This window comes from Rhinolophus ferrumequinum, chromosome X (genome assembly GCF_004115265.2).
Source record: "Rhinolophus ferrumequinum isolate MPI-CBG mRhiFer1 chromosome X, mRhiFer1_v1.p, whole genome shotgun sequence".
Lineage (NCBI taxonomy): Eukaryota > Metazoa > Chordata > Mammalia > Chiroptera > Rhinolophidae > Rhinolophus > Rhinolophus ferrumequinum.
In genome coordinates, this window is record NC_046284.1 from 8,517,570 (window position 1) to 8,530,210 (window position 12,641).

Consider the following 12,641-nt stretch of genomic DNA (forward strand, 5'->3'; position numbering starts at 1 on the left):
CAGTGCTCTCCTGGTACACATGGGACTTCCGAGGCCAGGGGACAAGGGAATGGCCCAAGGCACCCAGAGTTACTAGGAGACTTGAGAGCGTATCTGTGGCCTGGAATACACAGTAACTGCTCAACCTCCCAGTAGCCAGTATTTCCTTAGTTGTAACAAGACAAAACAAGTAACTCCTTTCTGCTTACTGTGTCCCAGGCTGCCCACTTTCCACCATCTCAATTAATCCTTACCACAACCTTATTGGGTCCAGCCAGGATTTCAACCCTGCTTGGCTCTGAAGCACATGTTCTTAGCCATTCACCCACTGGGGTTCCTATGGTCGCTTTTGCCCTTTGATACCTCAAGGAACCTCCCTCATAAATCATTGAGGTGATACATGAAGTTGTGGGGAATAAAAAATAAGGCTAAAATGCCTGGAATATGCCATATACCGTTTCCCCGAAAATAAGACTTAGCCAGACCATCAGCTCTAATGCGGTCTTTTGGAGCAAAAATTAATATAAGACCGGGTCTTATATTATAGTAAAATAAGACCAGGTCTTATATTATAGTAAAATAAGACCAGGTCTTATATTATAGTAAAATAAGACTGGGTCTTATATTGATTTTTGCTCCAAAAGACCGCATTAGAGCTGATGGTCCGGCAAGGTCTTATTTTCGGGGAAACATGGTATGTAGTGTATTTCAGTGACTACTAGCTAGTTCTGTTAATTCTCTGGCTAGTGTCAGAATAAGCACAGCCCTGAAAATCCTAACAGTCACTCATATGTTTTGTTTTTCCTGCCCCGAGGATTCAGAGCAATGGATGGAAGTCACGGGCTCCATCACATGGAGACCCCTGCCCCCTCACTATGACTCAGGGGGTGGAGAGAGCCACTGTGGGGGGTCTCTGGAGGGCCGGGCTGGTGGGGGCACAGGAAGCCTACTGAAGGTACACTGGGGGGAGGAGGTGGTAGCCCCCCCTCTAAAGAGGATGTAGCCCAGGGCAGCTTGTGTCCAACAATGGCAGGGCCAGGATCCACGACGCCTCTCCGCAGAGCAGTGGCGCTTTCTTTGTCCTCGAAAGCTGGCTGCAACCTTCTTGAGGGCGTTCACGTCAAAGGCTACAGAGGGCATTTTGCTGTTCAGGTCAGAGTCGGAATCTGATTTTGTCTGGTCCCAGAGATGGACTCCGTTTGCGGAGGTTCATAGGAAAGGACTGCAGCGCGTTTGTCGTTCAGTGAGCACGTTTTACAAATCGAATCTGCAGATGTGAACTTGCACTTTCAGCGCATTCATCAAAGCCTCGGGAGAGCTGACCCTGTCCTTCCTCCCTCATCCCCTGGGCCCGCCGGCGCTCAGGTTTGGGGCACCCCTCACCCTCCCTCTCGCCTGCTGCGGTGTCCCCGGCCTCGGGCTCGTTTCCTCGAGACGTGCTGCTGTTTGCCAACCGTGGCCAACTACGAAAACGGCTCTTTCTTTAATCTCTGGATTGGGTTCCATAACAGCTTCCTGCAGGGATCAACGAATGGGCGGGCAGCCAACGGTTCTGAAAAGCAAGCTCCGCTACAGCGACTGGGGCAAGTGCGCGGGTGCTCTGTCCTGGAGCCGCAGCTGGGGAGGTCCCTAGGGAAGAGCCTTTTACAGGGATCACACCAGTTAAAAGGGGAAGAGCTCTGTCCAAGAGTCACTCAGCTGGCAGAGCGCACCTGGCGTGTGCGCTGCCTCGGGTCCTGCTACAGCCGGGGGGCGGGGGGGGGAGTCTGGCGCACCGGGTGGAAATCACCACACATTCTCGTCGCAGGCGCCTCTGACTGCCCCGCCACTGTTGAGTTACTGCTCTGGACCCGCAGGGCCCACCTCTAAGACTTCCATTTCCAGGACCATGGTAGGAAGGGGCCTGGGGGCTGCTCACTGGCGCGGGACCCAACCCAGACCACCCCATCCGCTGGGTGCCCGCCCCTCGCACACCAGCCCCGCCCTCAGCTGAAGACCTGCCTCCAACTGGCGATCGGGTCCCTTGCGCAGAGGCCCCACCCCCGAGACTGCAGGCTCGCCCCATCCCTCGCGCCGTTGCCGCAGCCCTGCTCGACCTCACCTTGCCTAGCCTGGCGCGCCCCCGGCGCCAGTGCTCATGCGCGCTCTCCCCTCCCTACCAGGGCCCCGGCTCTGGGCGGGTCCTGCAGTGGCGGCAGGGCTCCTCCTCCTGCCGCTCCTCCTCTTTCCCTGCTCCTCCCCAACTTCCCCCTCCGGCGTTCTCGAGCCAACTGTGCTCCTCTGGGCCCCCTCCACCTGCTCCTAACCATGGTGGCCTGGCACTCGGCGTTCCTCGTTTGCCTCGCTTTCTCCTTGGCCACTGTGGTCCAGAGAGGTAAGGAGGGAGGGGGGCGCACGGGGACCCCACCCTGGGGGCCCGCGGGGCGGGGGCTCTGCGCCCCAGCGGCCCCGTGGTGCGCATGAGCGACCTGGTGCCCGCCCCTCGGGCCTGCAGCGTAGCTAGCCTGCGGGTGATGGGGCGGGGGTACGAGCCAGGAGCCCGCGGGGGCTGAGCCTGCTGCGCGATCCACGTGGCCCGAGAGGAGGGAGCGGGACCCCTCCTGGTGCGGGGCTGGAAGGAGCGGGGTAGTACCCCCTTACAATCCTGAACGAGGTGTCTCCATTGGTGACAATAGCTGTCCCCCGGAGATTGCCTTTGGGAAAACCTTGAAGAGAGCACTCATTCCCTCGAGTGGGGAGTCTCAAAATGTGTTTTGAGGCCACCTGCGACAGAAGCAGCCGGGGAGCTTCGTGAGCACATTCCTCCCCCCTTTGTCAGGGTCTCTACGGGGAAGGTGATGTGTAGGTCTAACCAGCTGCTCAGGTGCTCCTGGTGCCCACCCCAGTTTTCGAGCCATTGGTGATATTTTGCCAAGAAGGAGGAGAGAGAAATTCTGTGGAATCAAGGGAGCAAGTTTCTTAGATCCTGACTACTCAGAGTGTGGTCCAGGGCCCACACGGCATCACCTGGGACTTGTGGGACCCGCCCCTGCCTTACTGAGTCAGATTCTGAATTTTAACTAGATTCCGGGTATTTTGCATTCAAGCTTCAGAAGCCTCCTCTTAGAATAAATGCGGTCTGTGGTTAAAAATAGGGTCTCCTCCGTGTGTACCGGCACAATCTTCTTACACTTATTTATATCCCATTTCCACATCAGAAAAGGGGTTTAAGGAAAACACTGCAGTTGAGCACAGAATTGTGCTCTGAGCTCCCTGACAACGAAAGCAGATTCAGCTAATGGAAAACAAACGAGCTTAGCAGAAACAAAACTTTGCCCTAGTACTGAGTTCCAGCGAGACTTATGTTACATATAAGGAACACTGGAAAACGGGACAGTGCTAGCCAAGGCAATTTTGCAAAAGCTGCAGAAATGTTTCTCCTGTGAGCTGGCATCCTGGTGGGAGGAGAAAACAAATACAAACATGGCAATCTATACAGTCTATTGTTAGAGCTATGAAGAAAAATAAAGCAAGTTACAGGGTGGTTTTCCCTTTGAGGTTAACATTTTAATTTTATATGATGCATTTGTGGGGAAACGTATAATCATTGAATTGACTTGCATCTAATGATGTGGAAAATTTGGATGTGGAAGCACAAAAAAGGTAGAAAAATGACACTCGCTTCAAGGCTGTCTTCTGAAATTTTTCAGCATGGCATGCACATTGAGAAGGCGAGGAATATAAATGATCCATTTTTCACCACTGTCTGTTTCACTAGATGATTTAGGTGGTGGAGGAAACTGCAAACGGGTGCAACCATTTTACAGATGACAAAATGAAGGCACAGAGAGTTGAAGTAACTTGCCTCAGGTGGCAAAGCTAAGATATGATCCCAGACTTGTCTGATTCCACAGTCCTTGCTTTTAAGCACTAGGCATATGCCTTTATACCTGGAGGCGGCCCTCCTACCTCTGACGTGGCCTTGAGCACGTTCTCTGAACTTCAGTCAGATTGCTCATCTGTATAATGTCTAACAACTCACAAAGGTGTCTTGAGGGGACCAGGCCCATGTGTCACTCTCAGGTCTGCAGCCCTGTCACCAGCTACCTTCTCCTGAGTGCTTGCTGTGTGCCAGCACTTCACATTATTGTTTTTAATTGTCCCAGCAATTTTGCTGGCTACGTATTATTACTCCCACCTTCCACATGCGGGGCCCCTGGTCACATAACTGGAAGAGAGAGAGCCAGGATCCTATCCAGATACGGCAACTACCCAGTGACCTTAGTTTAATTAAGAAAGCTGAACCAGAAGAAGCTTTGGCTTCAAGGTAGGGACCCAGTTTTCTGGATCTTTTGTGAAAAATATGATGACAAATACAGGCTTTGCATTTGTGGTCTTCCTCAAGGGATGCAGGCAGTTTCAGAGTGGCTGTGTCAAAATGAAGAACCACAAAGCAGGTGCTCAGTTAGGCACCTGCTGGCTCTCCTGGAGCGCCAAAGTGGTGAATTGGGGGCGGGGGGCCTGCGTGAGAGCCACGGTATTCTGCTCCGGGTCCTCAGCAGGGAGATGTGACTAAGAAAGCCCGGCAGGCCTCAGAAAGGGCGCACAGCCTCGAAGCATGATTTGTGAAATCCCTGCAGACGCTGGCAAGTTGATTCAGACTTTAGGCTCCCAGGAGTTTAAAAGGGTGGTTAACAAGTCATCCCTGTTTTAATTACAGATAGGGTTTGAGTCCACTGTGTGTTTTACTAGTTTGGGAAACTCCTCCGAGGACAGGTCTGTTGCCTTCATGTACCTACAGAAATGAGAAGCTGTTCTTTTGAACAGTGGGGATCAGCTCAGTGGCGCGAGTGGGTAGTCATAACGAGGGCTCCATTTCCCCAAATGTCTCCCATGCACTAGGTCCTTAGTGCCTCACACACATTCCCCCCTTCTAACTACCCTGAAATGTTGGTATGGTGACCCCTCTCGTCTCCTGAGGTCTATAATGGCCGTTTGCCTACAGCCTTGAAAATAACTAAGTGGTAATCCATATCGCAGATGAAAAACGTGGTCGAGTGAGGTTTAGGACTTCAACTCAGGTTTATCTGAATAACCAAAGCAGAGGCCATGAATACAGATACTTCCAGGGATGAGGCAGGTCAGAGTAATGTGAGAAGTGGTCGATAGTAAATGTGATGAGAGTGCCTACTCCCTTCAAAAGAGGTAGCCCAGCCAGTGGAGGGAGGGTGCAGGCTTCGGAGCAAGCCTGCCCAGCACTACTACAACCTGGGCCAAGTCACTTAACTGCTCGGTGCCTTGGTTTCCTCATCTGTAAAATGGGTATAACCACACCATCCACCTTATGGGGTTGTTATTAGTATTAAATGAATGCAGTGAGCAAAGCACTTAGCAGAGCACCTGGCTCCAAGTGAACTCTGTGTAACTAATTCACATCACTGAAGACATTCTAAGCCACATTAAAAAAAATATGTACACTGTGCCAACCTTGAAAACATTAAGTGAAAAACCAGACACAAAAGTCCACATATTGTATGATCCCATTTATATGAAATGTCCAGAGTTTGCAAATCCATTGAGACAGAAAGTAGATTAGTGGTTGCCAAGGGCTAAGGGGAATGGGGACTGGTTGCTTAATAGGTACACGTTTCCTTGTGGGGTTATGGAAATGTTCTGGAACTGGCTAGAGGTGATGGTTGCACAACCTTGTGGATGTACTAAGAATCACTGAATTACACACTTTAAAAGGGCGAGTTGTATGGTATGTGAATTATATCTCCATTAAAAAAATTCACTGTAGTCCAAGCAGAACAAATGAAGGAGATGGCAGCATGTGACCCCTGAGTTTGGATTGGTCTTCAGTGGCCCTGGCACTTGGTTGGGCAGCGGAGAGAGCTAGAGCAGAGTGGGCCCTGTTTGGACTGAGTCCGAGTTGTTCCAAGATGTGTGCCTGAGAAGCCACAAGCCCAAAGAACACACCAGGTAGCTGAGTACCGGACATAGGTTTATTGACACTTACAGACCAGGGAGTCTCCGGTGGCGGCCGGCCAGAGGGTGGCGCTCTACACGCGGGCACAGAGGAAGCAAGGTAAGATAGGTACAGCAAAACAGAGCATTCCGTGGGAGAAATCATCTGGCAGCTCCTACAGGCCCGCTCTCATGTACACAGCGTTCCACGGAGCCGGGAGACCTTGCCTGCCTGCCTGCTCATTTGCCTGTGGGCCAGGTCCTTACAGACTCCACGTGCTGGTGGCACTGGTTAGGGTCCAAGCAGAAACCCTGTGGGCTGACTTAGGCTATTGGGGATGAGTCAGATGGGCCATAGGGCCAGCTGCAGGATTGGCTCAGAGCTGCTTAACCCTGCTTACCAGAGTCCAGGAATGGTCCCTGGAAAGGTACATCCTGGGTGGGATTGGGGGGGACCTTCCCTTTCCTGGATGGCTCAGGGTTGCCATGATGCACCTCAGATAGTCATTGCATTGTGCTGACGGTCTGGGGACTGTTGGCCTTTCAGTCTCACCTATTTTGGTTTTTGGCCCCTTCCCCACTGTCACAGGTCACAGCCCCATCCCCTCTGTCATTTTGGACACGAGGTAACTAAAACCTGCATGTTTGTTGAACAACAACAACACAGAAATCACCAAAAAGTCAGTGCGAGCAGGCACCGAGGAAGGGCCGGAAGCTGTTTCCAGTAGAGATGATGGTGATGAGGATGATGAGGCAGTATGGCTGCTCAGAGCGGCTTGTGGGCAGGAGCTGGGTTGGGTTCTTGGGAGTTCAGGAAAGATACCTTCCAGGTGCACTGACTTTCCTGTTCTGGGTTCTTCCCCAACCTGCTATTGGCACTTTTCCTGCTGCATGTCCGGTCCTGCGCTGCCCTTGGCGTGTATCCCGGCACCTAGTCCTCCGCTGCTCTTCGAGTGCTTGGGGTGGCCTGGCTGCAGGAGTTCCTGTCCCTCAACCTGGACTTTGGCCCTCCCTGAGGTGTGGTCACAGGTCCACTGACTGGCCAATCTTGGTTTGCATGTAAAAGCTTCAAGGCCTTCTAAACACCTAACAGAAAAGAGAGGGGAAATCTTTTACCCAGGTGGGTGTTCCAAATGGAGGTAGGTGGGAATGATAATAATAGCTCCCGGAGATGTCCACACCCTCATCTCTGGAACCTGTGACTATGTTAGGTTACATGGTAAAGGGGAATTAAGGTAGCAGTTGGAATTAAGGTAGCTCATCAGCTGGCCTTAAAATAAGGTTCTCCGGGGTTATCCTGGCCAATTAAAGGACCCTCGTCCTTTAAATGTGGAAGAGGGAGGTAGAAGAGTCAGGATCAGAGCGATGCCATGTGAGAAAAATTCGGCTGGCCTTTGCTGGCTCTGAATATGGAAGAGGCCTCAAGCCAAGGAAAGCACATACAGCCTATAGAAGCTGGAAAAGGTGAGGGAGCACACTCTCTCCTAGAGCTTCCAGAAGGAATGCTGCTCTGCCACACCTTGATTTTAGCCCAGTGAGACAGTGTTGGACTTCTGACCTCCAAAACTGTAAAATAAAAGTGTGTTGTTTTAAGCCACTAAATTTGTTGTATTTTGTTATAGCAGCAAAAGGGAACTGACAGAGAAGGTGAAAGGTAGATATCAGTGTCCTCTTGATTCTCTGAAAACTAGCTTGTGATGTTTCTTCACATTGTTTCAAATTTGCTATTTTCAATCAATCCCCAATGTGCCCTGAATTCAGGATTTTAAAATGTGCAGAAAATTGGATGGCAGTGGTGATTTGGGTGCAGCAATGAACATTGAGAAGCACCTCAGAATGGCCCTGGAATGCAGCTGGATTCCTTTAGTTTGGGTTTGATTTAAAATGACTTCACAAGGACATCGGAGCCTGTGCCTGTTTCCAAGTGCACCCCGTTCTGTAGGTCACCTGCAGTGGGGGCCACCGGCTGTCACCCAAGAAGCCTTTTCCATTCCCACCCAAGTCCTGATGGCTGCGCCTAAAGCAGGGTGCAGTCTGGGGTCAGCGGACAGGGGGTTTCTTGTTTGTCCAGGCCATGCCTGCCTCTTTGCTGATGGGGAGTATGTTGCCAGCTGACCTCTCTCCCGAGGCGGGTGCGGGGAGAGGACCAGAGCAGGAATGGGTGGCCTGGATCTCTACTCCATTCAGCCAGTTTTGAGCTCTGTTTTTATTAGTTTTGTGCCTAGGGCTGCTCATGAGTGCTCATGAGTGTCAGAGTGTAATGCAACTTTTTTAAAAAACAAAAATTTGAAAATTGACTTGCATAGAGAGGAGTGCCCCTGCTCAGTGAACATCTATTTAAAGGAGAGGCTCAACATCTGACTGGCATCGTAAGGTGGTTCTATTTGGGATTGTTCTATTTGGGATTGTTTTCCAAATTAGAGGCGGTGCCCTCAGCAGGAAGCGTTGTGGCAGTGGAGAAGTCATTACCACCAAAATTGTGCCAAGGCACAGACGGGGCTCATTTTGACATTCTCTTTATTTTTATTGCTGCTTCAGCTAGCCTGGGACTAACACAGAGCCTGCATTCCAGTGTGGCCCCACCATTTGCTGGCGACAGTGCACTTATCTGATCTCTGCTTTGTGGGCCTCTGTGCCACTAGCTAATTAATTGCTCATGCAAACAGGCTGTGTTGTCAGGGTATTAGCAAAGTTAGGCTCCCTAGGGGTGACGGTAATGTGAAAGAGGCCACCTGATTCCTTGGTTCTGCTAAAAATCCAGGGCTGTTCTTGCTTGGGCAGAACCAAAGTACCAGCCGAATTAGTGAGCTGGGCTCAGTCCGAATGAATGAGAGCAGGAGGAGCTGCCCCGGGTGCAGCTCTTATTGTGTTGCTTTTATATCCCTTTGGCTTCCTGCAGGATTCTGTGCTCTCTTGAAGGAGCCCTTCATTTTTTGCATTTTCATTTGTCATTCAGTTGGCTCTGTCATCCAGATCAAAAAAATGCAAGAATCCAAAGTAGTACCTACAAAGAAACCAACGAAAACCATGTTTTCATCTTTTATGTGTCAAATACGATATACTGCATGGCGTTGTAGTTTGGGGTCCCCATTAATTCACTACCAGCACTTTGCTTCCTACCTCTCCCCCAAAACTGCTCCTGGCCAAGGACAGGTGATGTCTTCCGTGTTGCTAAATCAGGTCATCTGACATCTCTGATCACACCGTCCCTCTGGAAGCACTTTCTCCCCTTGGCTTCTGGGAAGCCCCATGTTACTAGTTCCTTGCCTTTCTTCCTCACTGCCCTGACCTCAGGGCTGGTGGTAGTGCCTGGGGTTTAGTCCTCAGTAGCTTACTCCTCAGGTGGCTTCTTTCCCTGCACTGACTTCCCAGGTGCTTTCACCCGCCTCATCGCTTTACATGAAGTCTGATCTGCATGTTTGTGACTCTTCAGTTTCTAGCCCCAGCACTGCTCTCTCTTGACCTCCAGGCACCTACGTTCAAACTGTGCACCCAGCACCCGGGGTCACTGCAGAAACTCACAGTGGCAGCAGACTCATGGTGGTGCCACAGATATTTTTAATTTTTGAGGAAAAGACAGCAACGTCTGTCAGACACACAGACTATTACCATTGAATTGGTTGGATCTAACTACTTAATAAATGGAACTGTTAGGTATTTCTTTGGGCCTGGGGTGCTGTGAAAGAGCCCCTGAGACACTAAGGTAAACTATGGTGTGAACCCAACTGGAAGTCAGGGCAGGGGAAGGCGTTGATGGGCCCATACTTGTCAGTAGGTCCAGTGTGTATCTGCTAATGCATAAATGAGCAGTTATTGATCCAGGAACAGTGTGGGGCGCTGTGGGCAGGACAGAGCACAATAAAGCTTGCACCTGCCCTCAACGAGCTTACAGTCCAGACAGACCTGGAAGCAACTATACATAGTAACTGTCCTGTGTGTTGCAAAAGAGGTACCAGGATTCATTATTGTTGCAGTGCTGTCTGCCTAGAAGACCTCTGCCCCCCTCCTCCCCATGTTGGAAGTTGTTCCTGTCATCTGTTGCTGCACGATCAACCGCAGTAAACCTAGTAGCTTAAAACACCTGTTAAACTTTTAAAAAATTGTGGTAAAAAACATAAAATTTACCATTTGAACCATTTTATGGCAACTCATTGGCATTAAGTACGTTCACAATGTTGTATGCCCATTCTAGAATGTTCTAGAACATTCCATCATCTAAGCAGAAACCTCATAGCCATGAAGCAGTCACTACTTGTTCCCTCCCCCCAACCCCTGACAACCACTAATCTGCTTTCTGTCTCTACAGATTTGCCTATTCTAGACATTTCATATAAATGGAATCATACAACACATGGCCTCTCACGTCTAGCTTCTTGCACTTAGCATGATATGTTCAAGGTTCATCAATGTTGTAGCATGGATCATTCCTTTTATGGCTGAATATTCTGTTGTATGGATATATATATATGTGTGTGTATATATATATATATATATATATATATATATATTACACTTTGCTTATCTAGTTATCAGATGATGGATATTTGGGCTGTTTCTACACTTAGGCTATTGAGCATAGTACTGCTATGAACATTTGTGTAAAAGTCTTTGAACACCTGTTTTTAATTCTGTGGACTGTTTACCTAGTGCATGGCCTTTTATGACCTAGCCTCAGAGTCATGCAGCATTACTCCCACTGCATTCTATAAGCTGAGACACTTCAGGATAGTCCAGATTCAAGTTGACAACATATGTGGTCAGACAATTAAGTTCACGAACTTGTTGCAATAATGTTGCTAACCTTTTTTGATATCAGAGGGATTATTCATTATGAATTTGTACCAATTGGACAAACAGTTCACCAAGTTTACTATTTGGAAGTGTTGAAAAGGCTGCATGAAAAAGTTAGACGACATGAACTTTTCGCCAACAATTCAGGCTCTTGCATCACGACAATGCACCAGCTCACACAGCACTGTCTGTGAGGGAGTTTTTAGTCAGGAAACAAATACCTGTATTGGAACACCCTCCCTATTCATCTGATCTGGCCCCCAATGACTTCTCTCTTTACCCGAAGATAAAGGAAATATTGAAAGGAAGACATTTAGATGACATTCAGGACATCAAGGGTAATATGATGACAGCTCTGATGGCCATTCCAGAAAAAAAGTTCCAAAATTGCTTTGAAGGGTGGACTAGGTGCTGGCATCAGTGCAGAACTTCCCAAGGGGAGTACTTCGAAGGTGACTGTAGTGATATACAGCAATGAGGTATGTAGCACTTTTTCTAGGATGAGTTCGCGAACTGAATTGTCCAACCTCGTGTATCCCACCTCACAATGCTCCTATTGTCAAATAATTTTTAGCCACAATTTAAAACTGGCACACCAATCCACTGAGATTTCAAGGTCCAGATGAAATGGTGTCTCATCCATGGAAGTCTTAACTGCTGTAGCTCTATTATGATGCATACTTCTCTGACTTTTCTGGTTCTTTATGAAATAATCACCATAATGCATGTTCGTCGTTGTAGTGGTTAATAGCTCAGCTCCATGTCCACCTCTTGATGCCACACTGCTGTCATCAGCTGTTGGGTTTTCTCTCCAATGAAGGGGATGGACTCGCTGGCTCTGATGGTCCTTCTATCAGAGATATTTTATGACTTTGACCTGGACTTATTTGAATAGACTTTCTCCGAGGGATGGAGGAGGCCTTCTCAGGAGAGTACAGCACCTAGCAAACAGCTCCCTTTGAAGGCACTTGCAGAGCGTGGGTCTCCAGGGCTTTGGGTAACCCAATCATGGTAGGGCAGCCTGAGGATTTGCCTTTCTCTACCTGCAATGATTTCTACATGGAGAAGAGTTATGGAGGGATGAGTACTTTTTGTCCTAGATAGAGACTGTTGAGAGTTTTTCAACCATGGCACTAGTGACATTTAAGATGGGATAATTTGTTGGGAGGGGACTGTCCTGTGCATTGTACAATAATTAGCAACATCCCTGGCTTTTACCCACTAGATGCCAGTAGCACCCCCACCCAAGTCTTGCCAACCCAAAATGGGTCCAGATAATGCCTAACGTCCCTAGGGTCAGAGATGCCATGGGTTGAGATCCACTACCGTAGACACATATTCTTCGTAATTCCACTCTCCATATTCAGTATTCCTCATGAATCACTCAAGTTTTCTGTGATCATCACATTGCCTCAGTATGGACATGTTAGAGTAAATCAGATCACAACCAGTCTTTGTGGGTTGGTAGCATCTTCAGCTGACTCCAGGAGTACACCCTAGGCTCTTGGGGAGCGGTGAGCTCGTCCTCGTCAGATGAGGCACACCGCCAATCTCTTTAGACAGGTATCTTCTGTGTAGATTTCCAGGTGGCTCATCCCATCTTATCTTGTGTTGATCCTCATTAGTTTCAATCTTAGATGGGGACCTTGTCTTTTTAAATACGTTTTATGATTTTCTGAGAACCAGTGAAAAAGAATAAACGGAACAGTGAGCCAAAGACTTGACCACGCAATTCATACAAGAATAGATCAAATTGGACAACAAACATGTGAAAAGGCGCTCAACCTCATTAGTAATTGGAGAGATGCAAATTAAACTATAATAAGATAAAATGACATACCCTCCAGTAGGCTAAAAGTTATGAAGTGTGGCAATAGCAAGTGTTTACATGGTTACAAGAGTATATGTGCTTTTTGTAGTAAACT

The 12,641-nt window shown here is 48.8% G+C and overlaps 1 protein-coding gene across 1 annotated transcript in view; it reads left to right on the top strand.

Moving 5' to 3' along the window:
* Positions 1–2,078: 2,078 nt before the first annotated feature.
* The window catches only part of CD99L2 (CD99 molecule like 2), an 82,215-nt gene continuing 71,652 nt past the window's right edge, over positions 2,079–12,641 (top strand). Inside the window, exon 1 of the mRNA XM_033111227.1 lies at positions 2,079–2,353. Coding sequence (XP_032967118.1) covers positions 2,287–2,353 — 67 coding nt within the window. The 5' untranslated portion in view covers positions 2,079–2,286. The remainder of the gene's footprint in view (positions 2,354–12,641) is intronic.